At 39.6% G+C, this 15,830-nt stretch overlaps 1 protein-coding gene across 1 annotated transcript in view; it reads left to right on the forward strand.

The window, feature by feature from the left end:
* Nucleotides 1-331: 331 nt before the first annotated feature.
* The window catches only part of LOC105091828 (collagen alpha-1(XII) chain), a 32,710-nt gene continuing 17,211 nt past the window's right edge, over nt 332-15,830 (forward strand). Inside the window, exons 1-5 of the mRNA XM_064483801.1 lie at nt 332-411; nt 877-1,010; nt 2,209-2,348; nt 3,383-3,570; nt 4,139-4,279. Of these exons, the coding sequence (XP_064339871.1) occupies nt 355-411; nt 877-1,010; nt 2,209-2,348; nt 3,383-3,570; nt 4,139-4,165 (546 nt within the window). The 5' untranslated portion in view covers nt 332-354 and the 3' untranslated portion in view covers nt 4,166-4,279. The remainder of the gene's footprint in view (nt 412-876; nt 1,011-2,208; nt 2,349-3,382; nt 3,571-4,138; nt 4,280-15,830) is intronic.

A 15,830-nucleotide genomic window follows, 5' to 3' on the forward strand; every position in this document is an offset into this window, starting at 1 on the left:
TCCCCGCAAGATCTAAATTGTTTTTAATATCCTTACTGGAGTTATCTGCCTCTGGTCTTGGAAAAAGTTGTTTATTACCTTCTAGGATAACACAGACAAAAAAAAATTGTGTAATCTGAGGCTACAATACCATGTGGAGGGATGAGACATGTACCCGATGATCACAGACATTTTTTCCTTTATTCACTACTTCAACAGATAATTGTGGGGCACCTACTAAAGGGATCCTGTGTTCTAGGGTTCCCAGGACCCCTGAGTAAACCTGGTCTTTGTGTGTGCTGGTTTGTTAGGGTCACGCATGATGTGCTTTCTGTGCATTTCAGAACCTTTGAATACAGTGAGGAACCTCAGTGTATGACCCTTCCACCAGCACTTTGCACGTTCGCTGGGAGCACACAGAGCAAAATCCTGGTCAGTATAAGCTCTTATATGCACCCGCAGCAGGTGGTATGAAGGAACTGGTCACTATTTCTGTAAGGAAAAGTGTGTGTTAGTTTCAACTGTAGATTGCAAAGTAGAGATCAAGAGTTAACCAGTTTACTGTAGCCCTGAAGAAGTTCATGTTCCTTCAGTAGAACTTGATGGAGGGTGGTCGGTTGGGGCCTCAGAGCCTGGGTGATGGGGGCTTTTGGGGGACTGGGGCTGGGGGATCAAATCATTCCAGGGGCTTTTCAAATAGGAGTTGGGCGTGTGCAGAGAGGTCATCATCACCTCTTAAAACAGTTCATATGGGGGCATATCCTTAGGTCCCAATACTCCGGAACCTCCTTCGTGACTTGGTCTTGAGTTAGTATTTTGAGTATTCGGTTGTTCAAAGTATTATTTCTTGTACAAGGTTTTCAAATCAAGTACTTTACATTTTATTAAAATCTTTAGGTGCCAATCCCTGGGAACACCAATGATGTCGTTCTAAGGAATCAGCAGCCGGATGCCCCAGACACCATTACAGTGGTTCCCCTCTATCCTGAGGGTGATGGAGTGCATACACCAGATACTGGAAGGACATGGAAGTAAGAAGACAGACAAATTTAGCGTTTTCATGATGCATTTTGCTTTTTAGTATAGCATTAAGTTTAAAGTATAAAGAAAATTTGGGTAATTCATAATGATGGAATAAAAATGTAACAATTACACATAGTTTACCTCCCAACCCCCACCAATCGTTAATATTTTAGTGTATGAAATAAAGATGGCATTCTGAAATGGTAACTTCAGGATTTGTAAATGTGTACATAGTTATCAGTATTCTCTGTCACTGACAAAAGTTCATGAGTTTTGCTTTGTGCTTGATAAATTTGAAGCAGCGTTTTGTTACTGGATTTCAGTGTCAGTTGTTGAAATCTTGGTCATGTTACTCGATAGCACATTTCTCTGCTGATGAACTGTTTTTTTTGCATTGAAAATCTCTGCTTTCATTTGCTATTAACATCTCGAGAAACCAGTTTATAGTGGTTTTGCAATTCTTTGTAGTATTGTTTAAAGGCTTTGGTGCATACATCTAATTTTTTTTTTTTTGGCTTAAAAATATATGTGCTGTGGCTAAAAGAAAACAAGTGTGGATGAATTCTTTTGGCAAAAGATTAGTGGTCTAGAAAAATGATGTTATTGCTAAAGTGGGGTTTGGGGATAATATATGGATTTAATTTGCATGTTTTCCTAAGTCCCTATTGGGGCAGTTAATTGAGAACTGAGTGTATCTTTGATTTCTCCCTATGTTGCCTTTTCTTTGAATCACAGAAGACATTCAGTGTCTGTCTGTTCAATGAGAAGAAACGAATGATCGAAGCCAGGTAACCTAGCTGCCAGTTAGTTGGGCGTCCTCGGTGTTGTCAGTTCTCATTTAGAGGCAGAGGTGGTAGAATCCTCTTGTCTCTCTCTCCATGACCTGTGCTGGAAAACTGAAGCTTCTTTTCCAATTTCTTGCCCTTGACCCTTGTCCTTTTGTGGCCAACCAAGTACTACTAATTTTACTCCTTTGTTTTTTATTGGCAACAACTTAGCATCCGTAGAGACCAAGACCCTAGTTGGCAAAGTTTGGCTAAATGTGGATTTGGAGAGTTTTCATCTGCTTTTTTATGCAGGTAATTCAAAGTTTAAGGAGGACAGTATTTTATCCTGCTACAGAGCGAAAGTTCAGGAGAAGTGATTACAAAATCTTGACATGTATAAATAGACGTAAGAAATACATGTTGGCTTTTCTTTCCTCAGTGGTGAGAAGAGTGGCCAGAGATGCCCAAGTGTACAGTCTGACCCCAAACAGCCAGGCTGTTGGCTGGGCCCCGCCCCTGGCCAGGGCCTCAGCACCGCGCTGTGTGTGCTCCCCTGGCTGGCAAAAGGCCCCCGAACCTGTAAGTACTGTTGTCATGTTAGAGCTGGCAGAAGAATTTTGTAGATTTTATGGCGCCTCCTGCTGTAGTTGCTGGCGCAGGACAGTAGGTCAGGTGTTGTGGCCCTGTGTCACGTGCACACTCATTTCCTGATGAATTTAGTCCCATGTTTGTGTTGTGCTCAGCAGCCTGTGAGAATGCAGGCCACAAACATGCCCGCGTACAATGCTTAAGTGATTGCTTTTCATGAATTAAATTGTAAGGGTATGAACTGCAGGGTTAGTAAGCAAAAATGAATTTGGGGAAAATGTAAATTAGCTATATGAGTTAAAAAACCCCAGTAGTAAATGCAAGTCATTGATAGACCTTGTCAATATGGGCTTTCATTGTAACACACACGTCTTTGTTAGGAACCTACCTGAAAGTTTGCCTTCATTGGCTCTTAATAGACTGCCCAATCTGTCTTAGTACTATTCTATTTTCTAAGTAAGTTAATAATATAAAGAGCAGAAATTACTAATTTGAGTAGGGAGAGTGTCAGAAAACCTGAGGGAAAGTAAATTTATTAGACTTTACAAAAAGAAGCAGTGACCGTAAACAAACATAAGCACACGAGGAGCCTGTCCGAGTGTTGATTTACACCCTTGTGTGCGGCAGGACGTGTTCAGAGAGCACTGGCCTTGTCCATCGCATGGAGTAGCTCTTATTTTAATAGAAAAACCTCTCCCTGAGAAGTGTCTCTAACACTCGGGGTGCTTTGGGGTCACTATCATAAGCCCTGGATGTTGTATTTGAGAACCTTCCCCAGGAACATAAATGGGAGGTTGTTGAGGATGCCAAGGGCCAAGTGTGAACTCACATTTAGTGGAGAGGGGATTTCTGAGGGAAAAGTGCATGTAATGCTGTGGCCTGGGCAGATGTCACAAAGTAGCACAGAGGTTGCCTTCTGCTGAGTCTGGGCTCAGTCCTTTACTATAAACATTATTCTGCTAATAAAAGTGTGAGTAAGCATTTGGGTTGTTACCAGACAGAATTTGGCATGTCCTCCCCTCCAGGTTGTGGTGCCAGGAAACACCCCCACGGTGCACTTCGAGCAGCTGGTTCCAGACGCACCCTATTCCGTGAACATCACTGCGCTCTACTTGGATGGAGGGGGAATCCCAGCCCCAGGCGGGGCCAAACACATGAGGCTGAAATCCTTCCCGTCCAGTTCCCTTGTGACTCAGTGAGGAAGGCTGGGCAGGTGGGTGGTGAGGGGGGTGCTGAGAGCCTCCGCCACCTTGCGCAGGTGAGGGGAGGCCTGGCGCCCACTTCTGCCCCGGTTCCCACGTTCACATTCAGTCTGAGGGCCCTCTGGGCTGAGTGAGTGTCATTGGGCTGTTTTCTCATCTGGGGCCTGGGTTAAGGAGAGGTTTCTTCCCTTCTCCTGCCCTGCGTTGGGTCTTCTCACCAACTGAGCACTTTTGAAACGTGAGGGCTCAGCCTCTGTGTTTCATTCAGCGGGAAGTGGTCAGCGTAGTTAAAATCCTTTTCTCTCCCAGTCTGTACATTTAGGCTCCAACCCAGTCTCTGTCCCGAAAAGCTCAGCACGTAACTGTAGCTCTGAATGGAGCACTTTCTGCTGTCTAGGGGTCTACGTGAGAAAGGTAGGAGATGCGGATTTTATCACAGGGGTGGAAATACCCCAGAGTGGTGACATCCCTGGATGCAGTTACTCTGACCTGTGTACAGTTCTTTTATAACCCTCCCTCCAACCCCATGCCCACCTGCTCACAGACAGGCCACTAACTCTATTGTGTTGCTTTATTTAGGACCATGCAGCAGACCGAGGAATCTGAGTCTTTGGAGAGACAACCATCAGCCTGTCCGCGCACTGGGATCACGCTGATGGGCCAGCTCAGCAGCACAGGGTCATTTTTTCTCCCACCGCTGGTGACTCAGTTGATGAATATGTGAGTCTGATACTCGTTCATTTGAGCATTTTGCAACTTCTTGCCTGGTTGGACGCTGAAATTAAGCTTTCTTCTTTAGAAGTGCTGTGATGACAGTTGAGTCCTGTCTCTTGTGTGACAGACTGACAGTGTCCAGTTTGACTCTTGTGTGACAGCCACATTTTATATGACTTTCTCTGACCTGGCCAATCAGAATCCTCCCCAGCTTGGGGGTGGTGATGTGGGGCTGTGCTTGGTGATGCAGTGGGGGCCGAGACTGAGGCAGAAGACCTGGGGTCCCCACTGGAAGTCCTGGACCCGGACCCTCCCACAGCAGGGGGCGCTGTCACCTCCCTGGTGGTCCTGCCTCCTGGCTTCCTGTCCTGGGCTCCACTGGGATCCTCTCACCTGGACCTGCATCAGGGGATTTACCTTTTAGAAAGTCTGTCAGCCTCCTGGGCTTATTTTCCTTCATACTGCCTGCTCACTTTCCTGTTGGTTTTTTGTGTTTTTCTTACATTGATTGTTTTTAAAATTTCTATCACCCAGAGCACCTTGGCAAAGAGGCACTGGACATCTGACCAGGGCCAGTGTGGTGAGAGCGCCAGCTGCAAAGGGAGGCCGATGTTGGGCCCCTGCCGGCCTATGCACAGCGCCCCGCAGCCCGGGCTGGACCCAGACTGGCTGGGGAGACCTCACGGCCCCTGTGGTTTGGGCAGGCCAGGCCTCACAAGGCCTGAAGCTTTTTTTTTTTAATGTTGTATAAGTTAATCCTGTATTGATTCTTTTTCCTGTTGATACTTGTTTGCCGGTCTGGTGTTTGCAGGTTAATTTTATTTCATTTCTTTCTTGCTCGTGCAGAATAATCCAGTTGATTTTATACACTGATCCTCAACGCAGTAACCATGCCCTAATTCACTTCCTAATTGTGAATGTCTCTGGATTATGATGGGTTTTCCATGCATATAATAATGCCATGCACACACAGTGGCAATTCTCTCACTTAAAGTTTGATCTTTATGCTTCCTATTTTGTTGTTGTTATTGCATTATTATCCTGACAGTGTCTTCAGTACAGTATTGAATAGAAGAGGTGAAAGCTGGCATCTGGTTCATTACAGAGAAAACTCTTCCAGTATTTGCTCATTAATTGTATTGTTGGTTATTGTTACTGAATCCAAACTCATTCTGCTCACTGCATGACAGGCCAGTAAATCAGGAGATGAGGTATAAGGGCAAAGAATAGTGACTTTATTCAGAAAGTTGGCTGACCCAGGAGATGGTAGACTGATGTCCTGGAGAACCATCTTCTCCAAGTCAGAATTCAGGCTCCTTTTGTACTACAAAGGAGGGGGAGTGCTTGGTTGCTGCAAACTTCTTGATGTAGGAATTCTTTGTTCTTGGAATCCTGTGTTCTTGCAGCTGTCCAGGTGGGTGAGATCATGGTGTCCATGTAAGCCTCCAACAAAACAAATGTTGTTTTTTATTGCAACTTGTTATCTTCACATGAATGGAAAAGTGTAAATATCCTTAAAGGTCAGAGCCTTGGGAACAGGCTCTCCTGTATATTTCAGACTATTGGCAACATTGTTTTACAAAAGGTGCAGAGCCGGCAAGTCTGAGCCTAGGAAACAGGGCACAGGGTTAAAATCAAAGGAACAGGTCTAGTATGGAGTCACATTTATTCTTTTCTATTCCATCATCAGTTCACTTAGATAATCAGATTCAGAAAGCTCCCTTCTTTCCTTTTATTTTTTTTTTTTCCCAGTTCATGTTGCTCTGAATGTGTTTCTTCCTGTCTGGATTCTAAATATTGTTGGACTCATCATGCTCACTCATGTTAGATTCAGTTTTCTGTTTCCTTTGTCTGCACCTCACTTTGCATTTCCGTCTAGTAAAAAGCCAGTTTTCAGTCTCTTTCCTTCCAAAGAATATGGACAATACTTTGAGTGGAATTTCTATTGGTAAAGAAATAAAGATGGAAATCTTTATTAGAGTTCTTCCACAGGAGGAGGAGTAACTACAGCTGAAGTGACCTGGATAATCGCAACTGCCTGCAGGACCTGCCTGAATGGTTGCAGATTTCTGTAAAGCAGAATTGAACTGTCTTTATGTTTTTGAACAAAAGACAAGAACTTGCTGCCTTTTTATGTTCCTCTGCTGTGCTGTTTGCATTTTCTTAGACTGCTGAGTGTGTGATTCCTGTACTTGGGCACCTGGGCTCTATGAAACTTAATGCCTGGTGCAGGATGCCTTCTCTTTATTCCCACATTGCTCATCCTACAGTGCTGCACTGACTCATCAGAAAAGGGTGTTAGTGTGGACATACGTTACTGTGCCATAGAGTAAGCCCGTCCCTGCCACCCCCACCTTCCTCACCCACTCCAGAAATTGCAAGAATAGGACCCAAAATATATTTTTACTACAGAACCACAATTAGACAGTTGCTCAGAGTTAATAATAGCAGCCCTCTTCTGTGTAGCAAAACAAAACAGACACACACATCAAACCCTCAACACTTTTAATGAGCTGATTCTGGATGTGCTGTACTCTTTTCAGTTACATTTAGATATTTTTACTTAGCAGGAAGATCCCTAAGAACAATGTGCAGAGATGATAACTCACCTGTGCTGATGCTCTTACCAGGCTGCTGTGGCTGGTGGTACCACCACGCTGTGGCGACTGCCTGTCCTCCTTGTATCTATCCATCTTATTATAGTTTTCAAAGCAACGTTAACACTGTTCTTTCTCAGTACAACTTTGCAGGATAGGCAGTGCAGGTTTTCGTATCCTGTTTTGTATATAAATGAACACTGAAGTTTAGAGACTTGAAGTGTCCGGAATCAGAAGTGATTAGGTGGCAAGACGTAGTCTAGTAGGATGAAAATCAGTCTGTGCACTTTTGTTCTGGTTCCAGGTTCTAGCTGCTTGAAAGATAGGGCTGAGTTCTGGCTCTGCCACTGGCTGTCTTGGGAAAATTGCTTAACTTTTCCAAGCCACAACTTCATTCTTTGTAAAATTGTTTGATACAGATCTTTTTATGATTGATGGTCTTGTAAGTGAGATAATGTGAGTTAAGCCAGCACAATGATCACCAAAGGAAGTGCCCACGGTTACCATTATTATATTATTATTATATTATATTATATTATATTATTATTATTATTATTATTATTAATTATTACTAATGTTGCTAAATGTTCACATTATCCCAAGTATATCCTTTTACAAATTGTATAGCATTTTTATTTGTTTTGTGTTTGTTTTTATTGAGATATAATAGGCATATAACTTTATATTAGGTTCTGGTATACAACATGATTTGATAGTTACATATATTGTGAAGTGATAACCACAGTAAATTTAGTTAACTTCCATCATTGTATATATTTACATTTTTTTCTTGTGATAAGATTCTATTCCCTTAGTAATACCAAATATTTTATGTGGTATTATTACTTATAGTCACCAAACTGTATGTGTCATGACCTCATGTTATTTATTTTGTAAATGTAACTTTGTATGTACTGGCCCCATTCACCAATGTTTCCCCTCTTCTCCTCCCCACGCCTGGCAACCACTAGTCTGTTCTCTGTATCTATGAGCTTTTTTTGATTTTGTCTTATTTAGCTCCAACCTATAAATGAAGCCATGCATGTTTATCTCTGTCTGATTTATCTCATTTAGCATAATGAATGCCCTTAGGGTCAATCCATGTTGATGCAGATAGCAAGATTTCATTCTTTTTAATGACTTAACGGTATTTTGTTGGATATATACACACATACCAGATTTTCTCTGTCCATTCACCCACTGATGGATGCTTAAGTTGTTTCCGTATCTTGATTATTGAATTAATGCTGCAGTGAAAATGAGCGTGCAGATCTCCTCTCAAATTAGTGTTTTCATTTCTTTCAGAAAAATAAGGGTGGAATTGCTGGATCATATAGTAGCCCTACTTTTAGTATTTTGGGAAAATTCCATGTCGTTTAAATTTGTGGCTCCACTAATTTACGTTCCCAACAGTCACAGGTTTCCCTGTTCTCCATGTCTTGCCAACACTTGTTATGTCTTAACTTTTTGATAACAGTCTTCCTAACACATGAAAGGTGATACCTTGTGGTACTGATTTCTGTTTCCCTGATGACTAGTGATACTGGTCCTTTTCATGTGTAATCAGATTGGGTTTTTTTAATGTTGTTATTATTGAGTTGTAGGAGCTTTTTTATATATTTTGTATATCAGCCCCTTTTCAGTTATATTATTTGCAGTCCTTTTCTCCCATTCAGTTAGGTACCTTTTCATGTTTTTGTTAATTTCCTTTGCTGTGCAGAAGCTTTTTAGTTTGATATAATCCCACTTGCTTATCTTTATTTTTGTTTCCTTTGCTTTTGGTGTCAAATCCAAAATCTCATCAGCAAGATTGATGTCAGGGAGCTTACTGCCTACATTTTCTTAACAGTAGTTTTATGGTTTCTTCATTCATTTTGAGTTGACTTTGTTTGGTAATAAGATAGGTGCCCATTTTCATTTGTCTGCATATACTTATACAGATTTCCCAACACTGATTAGTAAAGAAACTGCTCTTTCCCCATTATATATTTTTGGCTCCCTTGCCATAAATTGTTGATATATGCACAGGTTTATTTATGAGCTTTATTCTGTTCCATTGATATACGTGTCTGTTTCCAAGCCAGCACTATACTGTTTTGGTTATTTTCACTTTGTCATGGAAGTTGCTTTCTTTCACAGTTTTGCTAAGAGTTATTTTCATGACTAGTCAGTGAGTCTTATTAAATATCTTTTTACACTTATCCTACTTAATCATTATTTTATCATTGTACTTTTCTGTTAAGGGGATAATTCACAGTAATTTTTTAAATATTAAAAATACATGTTTAATGAAGTCATATACTTATTGAACATTTAAATTGCTACATAATTACTGTACAGGTATTAGTAACAATATAATGATGACTACATTTTTAACTATTTAGTAAGCCACTGTAGTTTAGTTATATTACCATATTTTAATTTCATAGTAGGACTACAATGTGATTAATAATAGTATTCTCAATTTTAATATGTGGAAAATGAGATTTATATGGATTAAGTCACCTGCCTAACAAATAGAGTATTGAACATATCAATTCATGATGGTCTGGCTCTCATTCCATCTCCTACGCTCTGAACCGTATGAACAAGAAAGTGACTGAAGTTATTTTGGGGATCTCAAAATGTTTTGCATATTTATTTAATTATTTTTATTGTTTACCTACTTTTTAAAAATTTTTATGTTATTGAGTTATAGTCAGTTTAAAACGTGTCAGTTTCCAGTGTACAGTACAATTTTTCAGTGATACATGCACATACATGTATTCATTGTCACAATCTTTTTCACCAAGAGCTACCACAAGATCTTGTATACATTTCCTTGTGCTGTACGGTGTAATCTTGTTTATCTATTCTATATATAACTGTCAGTATCTAAAATTTCGAACTCCCAGTCTGTCCCTTCCCACCCCCCTCCCCCCAGCAACCACAAGCTTGTATTCTATGCCTATGATTCTGTTTCTGTTTTGTGTTGATGTTCATTTGTCTTTTTCTTTTCTTTTTTTAAGACCGCATATATGAGCAATCTCATATGGTATTTTTCTTTCTCTTTCTGGCTTACTTCACTTAGAATGACATTCTTCAGGGACATCCATGTTGCTGCAAATGGTGTTACGTTGTCTTTTTAATGGCTAAATAGTATTCCATTGTATAAATATACCACATCTTCTTTATCATCTATCAGTGAACATTTAGGCTGTTTCCATATCTTGGCTATTGCAAATAGTGCTGCTATGAATATTGGGGTGCAGGTGTCTTGTTGAAGTAGGATTCCTTGTGGATATATACCCAGGAGTGGGGATTACTGGGTCATATGATAAGTCTGTTCCTAGTCTTTTGAGGAATCTCCATACTGTTTTCCAGAGTCGCTGCACTCCCACCAGCAGTGTAGGAGGGTTCCCTTTTCTCCACAGCCTCTAAAGCATTTTTCATTTGGAGACTTTTGAATGATGGCCATTCTGACACGTGTGAGATGATACCTCATTGTAGTTTTAATTTGCATTTCTCTGATAATTAGTGATATTGAGCATTTTTTGATGTGCCTATTGATCATTTGTACTTACTTCTTGGAGAATTGCTTGTTTAGGTCTTCTGCCCATTTTTGGGTTGGGTTGTTTGGTTTTTTTTTTTCTTATTAAGTCATGTGAGCTGCTTGTATATTCTGGAGATCAAGCCTTTGTTAGTTTCATCTTTAGCAAAAATTTTCTCCCAGATGTAGGTTGTTGTTTTGTTTTGCTTATGGTTTCCTTTGCTGTGCAAAAGCTTGTAAGTTTAATTACGTCCCATTTGTTTATTCTTGCTTTTATTTCTATTGCTTGGGTAGACTGCCCTAGGAGAATATTTTTGAGATAATGTTTTTCCTATGTTCTCTTCTAGGTTTATTGTATCTTGTCTTATGTTTAAGTCTTTGATCCATTTTGAGTTTATTTTTGTGTATGGTGTAAGGGAGTGTTCTAGCTTCATTGATTTACATGCTGCTGTCCAGTTTTCCCAACACCATTTGCTGAAGAAACTGTATTCTTTTGTATATTCTTGCCTCCTTTGTTGAAGATTAGTTGATCAAACGTTTGTGGGTTCATTTCTGGGCTCTCTATTCTGTTCCATTGGTCCATATGTCTGTTTTCTACCAATGCTGTTTTGATGACTGTAGCGCTGTAGTATTTTCTGAAGTCTGGGAGAGTTAATCCTCCAGACTTTTTTCCTTCAGTAATGCTTTGGCAATTCTGGGTGTTTTGTGATTCCATATAAATTTTTTATTATGATGTGTTCTATTTCTGTGAAATATGTCCTGGGTAATTTGAAAGAGATTGCATTAAATCTGTAGATTACCTTGGGAAGTATGACCATTTTAGCAGTATTGATTATTACAATCCAGGAGCATGGGATATCTTTCCATTTTTTTAAGGGTTCTTTAATTTACTTAATCAATGTTTTAGAGTTTTCTGTGTATAAGCCTTTCACCTCCATGGTTAGATTTATTCCTAGGTATTTTATTAGTTTGGGTGCTATTTTAAAAGGGATTGTTTCTTTACCTGTTGATTCATCATTACTGTAAAGAAATGCAACTGCTTTTTGAACATTAGTCTTGTAACCTGCTACCTTGCTGAATTCTGTGATTAGTTCTAGTAGATTTTGTGTGGAATTTTTAGGATTTTCTATATGTGGTATCATATCTGCATATAGTGAGATTTTTACTTCTTCTTTTCCAATTTGGATCCCTTTTATTTCTCTCTTGCCTGATTGCTGTGGCCAGGACATCCAAGACTATGTTGAATAGGAGTGGTGATAGTGGGCATCCTTGTCTTGTCCCAGATTTTAGTGGGAATGTTTTGAGTTTCTCACCATTGAGTACTATGCTGGCTGTAGGTTTGTCATATATAGCTTTTATTATGTTGAGATATGTTCCCTCTATACCCACTTTGGTGAGAATTTTTATCATAAGTGGGTGTTGAACAGTTATTTTTGAATCTTGACCAGTACTGCATTTTCAATATAGTCTACTGTTATTCTGTTATGTTTATATAATGGCTTAATTCAGATAATAATATTTTGTTTGAATATGTACAGCATAGTCCTTTAGATAGATAGATAGATAGATAGATAGATAGATAGATAGATAGATAGATAGATATGCATATATATTCCTTTTCTTATTCTTTTTCATTATGGTTTATTACAGGATATTGAAAAAGTTTCCCTGTGTTATACAGGAGGACCTTCTTTTTATTTTTATTTTATATGTAGTAGTTTATATCTATTGGAGTTTCTATCTGCTCGTCTAAAACATCTAATTTATCCCCCTTCCTGCTTTCCACTTGGTAATCTTAAGGTTGTCTTTTAAGTCTGTGAGTCTGTTTCTGTTTTGTAAATAAGTTCACTTGTGGCATGTTTTAAATTCCACATAAAAATGATATCATACGGTATTTGTCTTTCTGTAACCAACTTAATTAGTACAATTTCTAGATCCATGCATTTTGCTGCAAATAGTATCATTTCATTATTTTTTATGGCTGAGTAGTATTCTAGTATGTATATATAAAATACTTTTTCTTTATCCATTTATCTGACAAGGGACATTTAGGTTGTTTTCATGTCTTGGCTCTTGTAAATAGTGCTGTTTGAACATTGGGATGCATGTATCTTTTTAATTTAGTGTTTTCTCTGGATAAGCCCAACAATGGGATTGTTGGATCACGTGGCAGCCTACTTTTAGTTTTTTAAGGAAATTCCATAGAATTTTCCATAGTGGTTTACCAATTTGCAGTCCCACCAACAGTGCCAGAATGTTCCCATTGCCCAAAGTCTCCACATTTGTTATTTGTAGACATTTCAATGATGGCCATTCTGACTGGTGTGAGGTGATACCTCATTGTAGTTTTGTTGTGAATTTCTCCAGTAATTAGCAACATTGAGCATCTTTTCATGTGCCTGTTGGCCATTTGTAGTTTTCTTTGGAGAAATGACTAGGTCTTCACACTGTTTTGGGATTTGTGTCATTTGTTTTGTTGTCATTGTTACTGAGCTTTATGTGCTATTTGTATATTTTGGAAATTAAGCCCTTTTTGGTCACATTGTGAATATTTTCTTCGATTTCATATTTTGTCTTTTCATTTTCTTTATGGTTTGCTTTGCTGTGCAAAAACTTACAAGTTTGATTAGATCCCATCTGTTTATTTGTGCTTTTATTTCTTGCCTTGGGAGACTGACCTAAGAACACATTGCTACAATTTATGTCAGAATGCTTTGCCTGTGTTCACTTCTAGGAGCTTTATGGTGTCATGTCTTACATTTTGATCTTTAAGCCATTGTGAGTTTATTTTTTATGTATGGTGTGAGGGAGTGCACTAACTTCAGTCATTTATATGCTGTTGTCCAGTTTTCCCAACACCACTTGCTGAAGAGGTTTTCTTTTCTCCATTATGTATCTTGCCTCCTTTGCCAAAGATTAATTGTAGGTCTGTGTGTTTATTTCTGGGATCCTTATTCTGTTCCATTGATCCATGTATCTGTTTTTATGACAGTACCACATTGTTTTGATGACTGTAGCTCTGTAATATTGTCTGAAGTTTGGGAAGGTCATTCCTCCAGCTTTATTCTTTTTCTTCAGTAATGCTTTGGCAATTCTGTATCTTTTATGATTCTATATAAATTTTAGGATTATTTGTTTTAGTTCTGTGAAAAATGTCCCGGGTAACTTGATAGGGATTGCATTAACTCTGTAGATTGCCTTGGACAGTACGGCCATTTTAACAATATTAATTCTTCCAATCCAAGAGTATGTGATATCTTTCCATTTCTTTAAGTTCTCTTTAATTTTTTTAATCAATGTTTTGTAGTTCTCCATGTATGTCTTTCACCTGCGTGGCCAGATTTATTCCTAAGTATTTTATTGTTTTGAATGTGATTTTAAAAGGGATTATTTATTTATTTATTTATTTATTTGCTTTCTTTTCCTATCATTTCATTGTTAGTGTAAAGAAATGCAACTGATTTCTGTATGTTAATGTTTTATCCTTCTACATTGCCAAATGGTTTTGTAGTTCTTCTCTGTCCTTCCTTCATGCTCTTCTCTTATGGTTGGTTGATTTTCTTTATTGTTATATCTGTGTTTCTCTCACTTGCCTTTGCATATCTAACGTAGGTATTTGATTTGTGGTTACCATGAGGTTCATATATTTCGCTCTGTTACAGTATCTAATTTCCTTAAAGTAATTGTTATTTAAGGACATATAAGTTCTAAAAGATTTACTGTTTTACTCCTCTCCCTTTTTTTGCTTTTGCTTTTATTTTTTATATCTTCATATGCCTTGTATAAGTGTTTGCTGTAATTATAGTTGTTGTTACAATTTTTGTCCTTTAGTCTTTGAAGTGGCTTATTTAAGTGATTGATTCACAGCCATTGCTTCATTTTTGCCCTAAAAGTGGGATTTTCCCCCTTCATACAAGTTCTTATTTTTTGGTCTTTTTCAGGTAAAGAAAACCTTTCTTTCAATACTTCCTATAAGGTCAGTTTAGGATTGATGAACTCAGGTTTTGCTTATCTGAGAAACTCTTGAACTGTGTGTCAATTGTGATTAATAACTTAGCTGACTAGGTAGCCTAAGTTCTAGGTTTTTCCCGTTAATTACTTTAAATATATCATGGCTGTTCCTTCTGGCCTGCAGTGACACTTTGCTGAAAAACAGCTGATAGGCCTCCATGAGCTCTCCTGTCCTCGCGATTACAGTGAAACCACAGCTGACTGCTAAACAAGCATCAAAAAAATGAACCTAGCAAAAAAGATCTTCAACTGGAAACATAAAGAGGGGACCACAGCAGGATGGTAGGAAGGGCATGCTCATAGTATAATCAAGCCTTATACCCGCCTGGGTGGGCTATCCACAGGCTGGAGAGTGAATCACAAAGACCCTCCCACAGGAGTTCTAAGCCCCATGTCAGGCTCCCCAGCCTGGGATTCCAGCATTGGGAGGAGGAGGAGGCCCCAGGACATCTGGTTTTGAAGGCCAGGGGTGCTTAGCTCTAGGAGCCCCATGGGACTGGGGGAAACAGAGACTTCATACTCTTGGGAAGTGTATGCAGAATCTCACGTGTGCCAGGTTCAAGGGCAGAACTAGTGATTTCATAGGAACCAGGGCCAGGCCTGCCTGGTGGTTTTGGAATGTCTCCTGGGGACATAGGGGAAGGCTGTGGCTCACCCAGGGGATATAAAAGCTGGTGCCTGATATTCCAGGAGTGTTCATCTGTGTGAGCTTTCCTGGAGGCTGACATCTTGATTGGATCATTAGCACCAAAACCCAGCCCCACCCGACAACCTGTAGGCTTAAGGGCCGGGAAGCCTCAGGCCAAACATACTGGGTGGGAACACAGCCCCACCTGTCAGTGGACTTGCTGACCTAAAAATACATCTAGACAAGGCCCTACCCACCAGAGGTCCAGGAACAATCTACAGCCAGCAGTGGGCAGACACTGACTTCTCCTGCCAAGAAACCTGCACAAGCCTCTAGTCTAGCCTCATCCACCAGGGAGCAGATATCAGAAGGAAGAAAACAATCCCAAAGCCTGTGGCAGGAGCCCACAAACACAGGCCAGAGTCTACAGTGGGACTGGCTGGACCCTGGCTCTTGGGTGACACGACAGAAGTGCATTGCTGGGACACATAAGATGTCTCCCACAGAGGGCCACTTCTCCAAGGTTGAGAAACATAACTATCCTACCTAAAAATATAAATAGAAAGACATACAGAATGAGGCAACAGAGGAGTATCTCCTAGGCCAAGGTACAAGGTAAAATCCCAGAAGAAATAAGTGAAGAGATAGACAATTTATCTGAGAAAGAAGTTAAAGTAATGATGGTGAAGACGCTCAGAGAACTCAAGAGGAGTACAGATGCACAGAGCAAATTTTTAGCAAAAAAGTTGGAAAATATAAAGAATACCCAGAGTTGAAGGATAAAATCACTGA

The sequence above is a fragment of the Camelus dromedarius genome, unplaced genomic scaffold, assembly GCF_036321535.1.
Source record: "Camelus dromedarius isolate mCamDro1 unplaced genomic scaffold, mCamDro1.pat HAP1_SCAFFOLD_114, whole genome shotgun sequence".
In the NCBI taxonomy this organism is placed as follows: Eukaryota; Metazoa; Chordata; class Mammalia; order Artiodactyla; family Camelidae; genus Camelus; species Camelus dromedarius.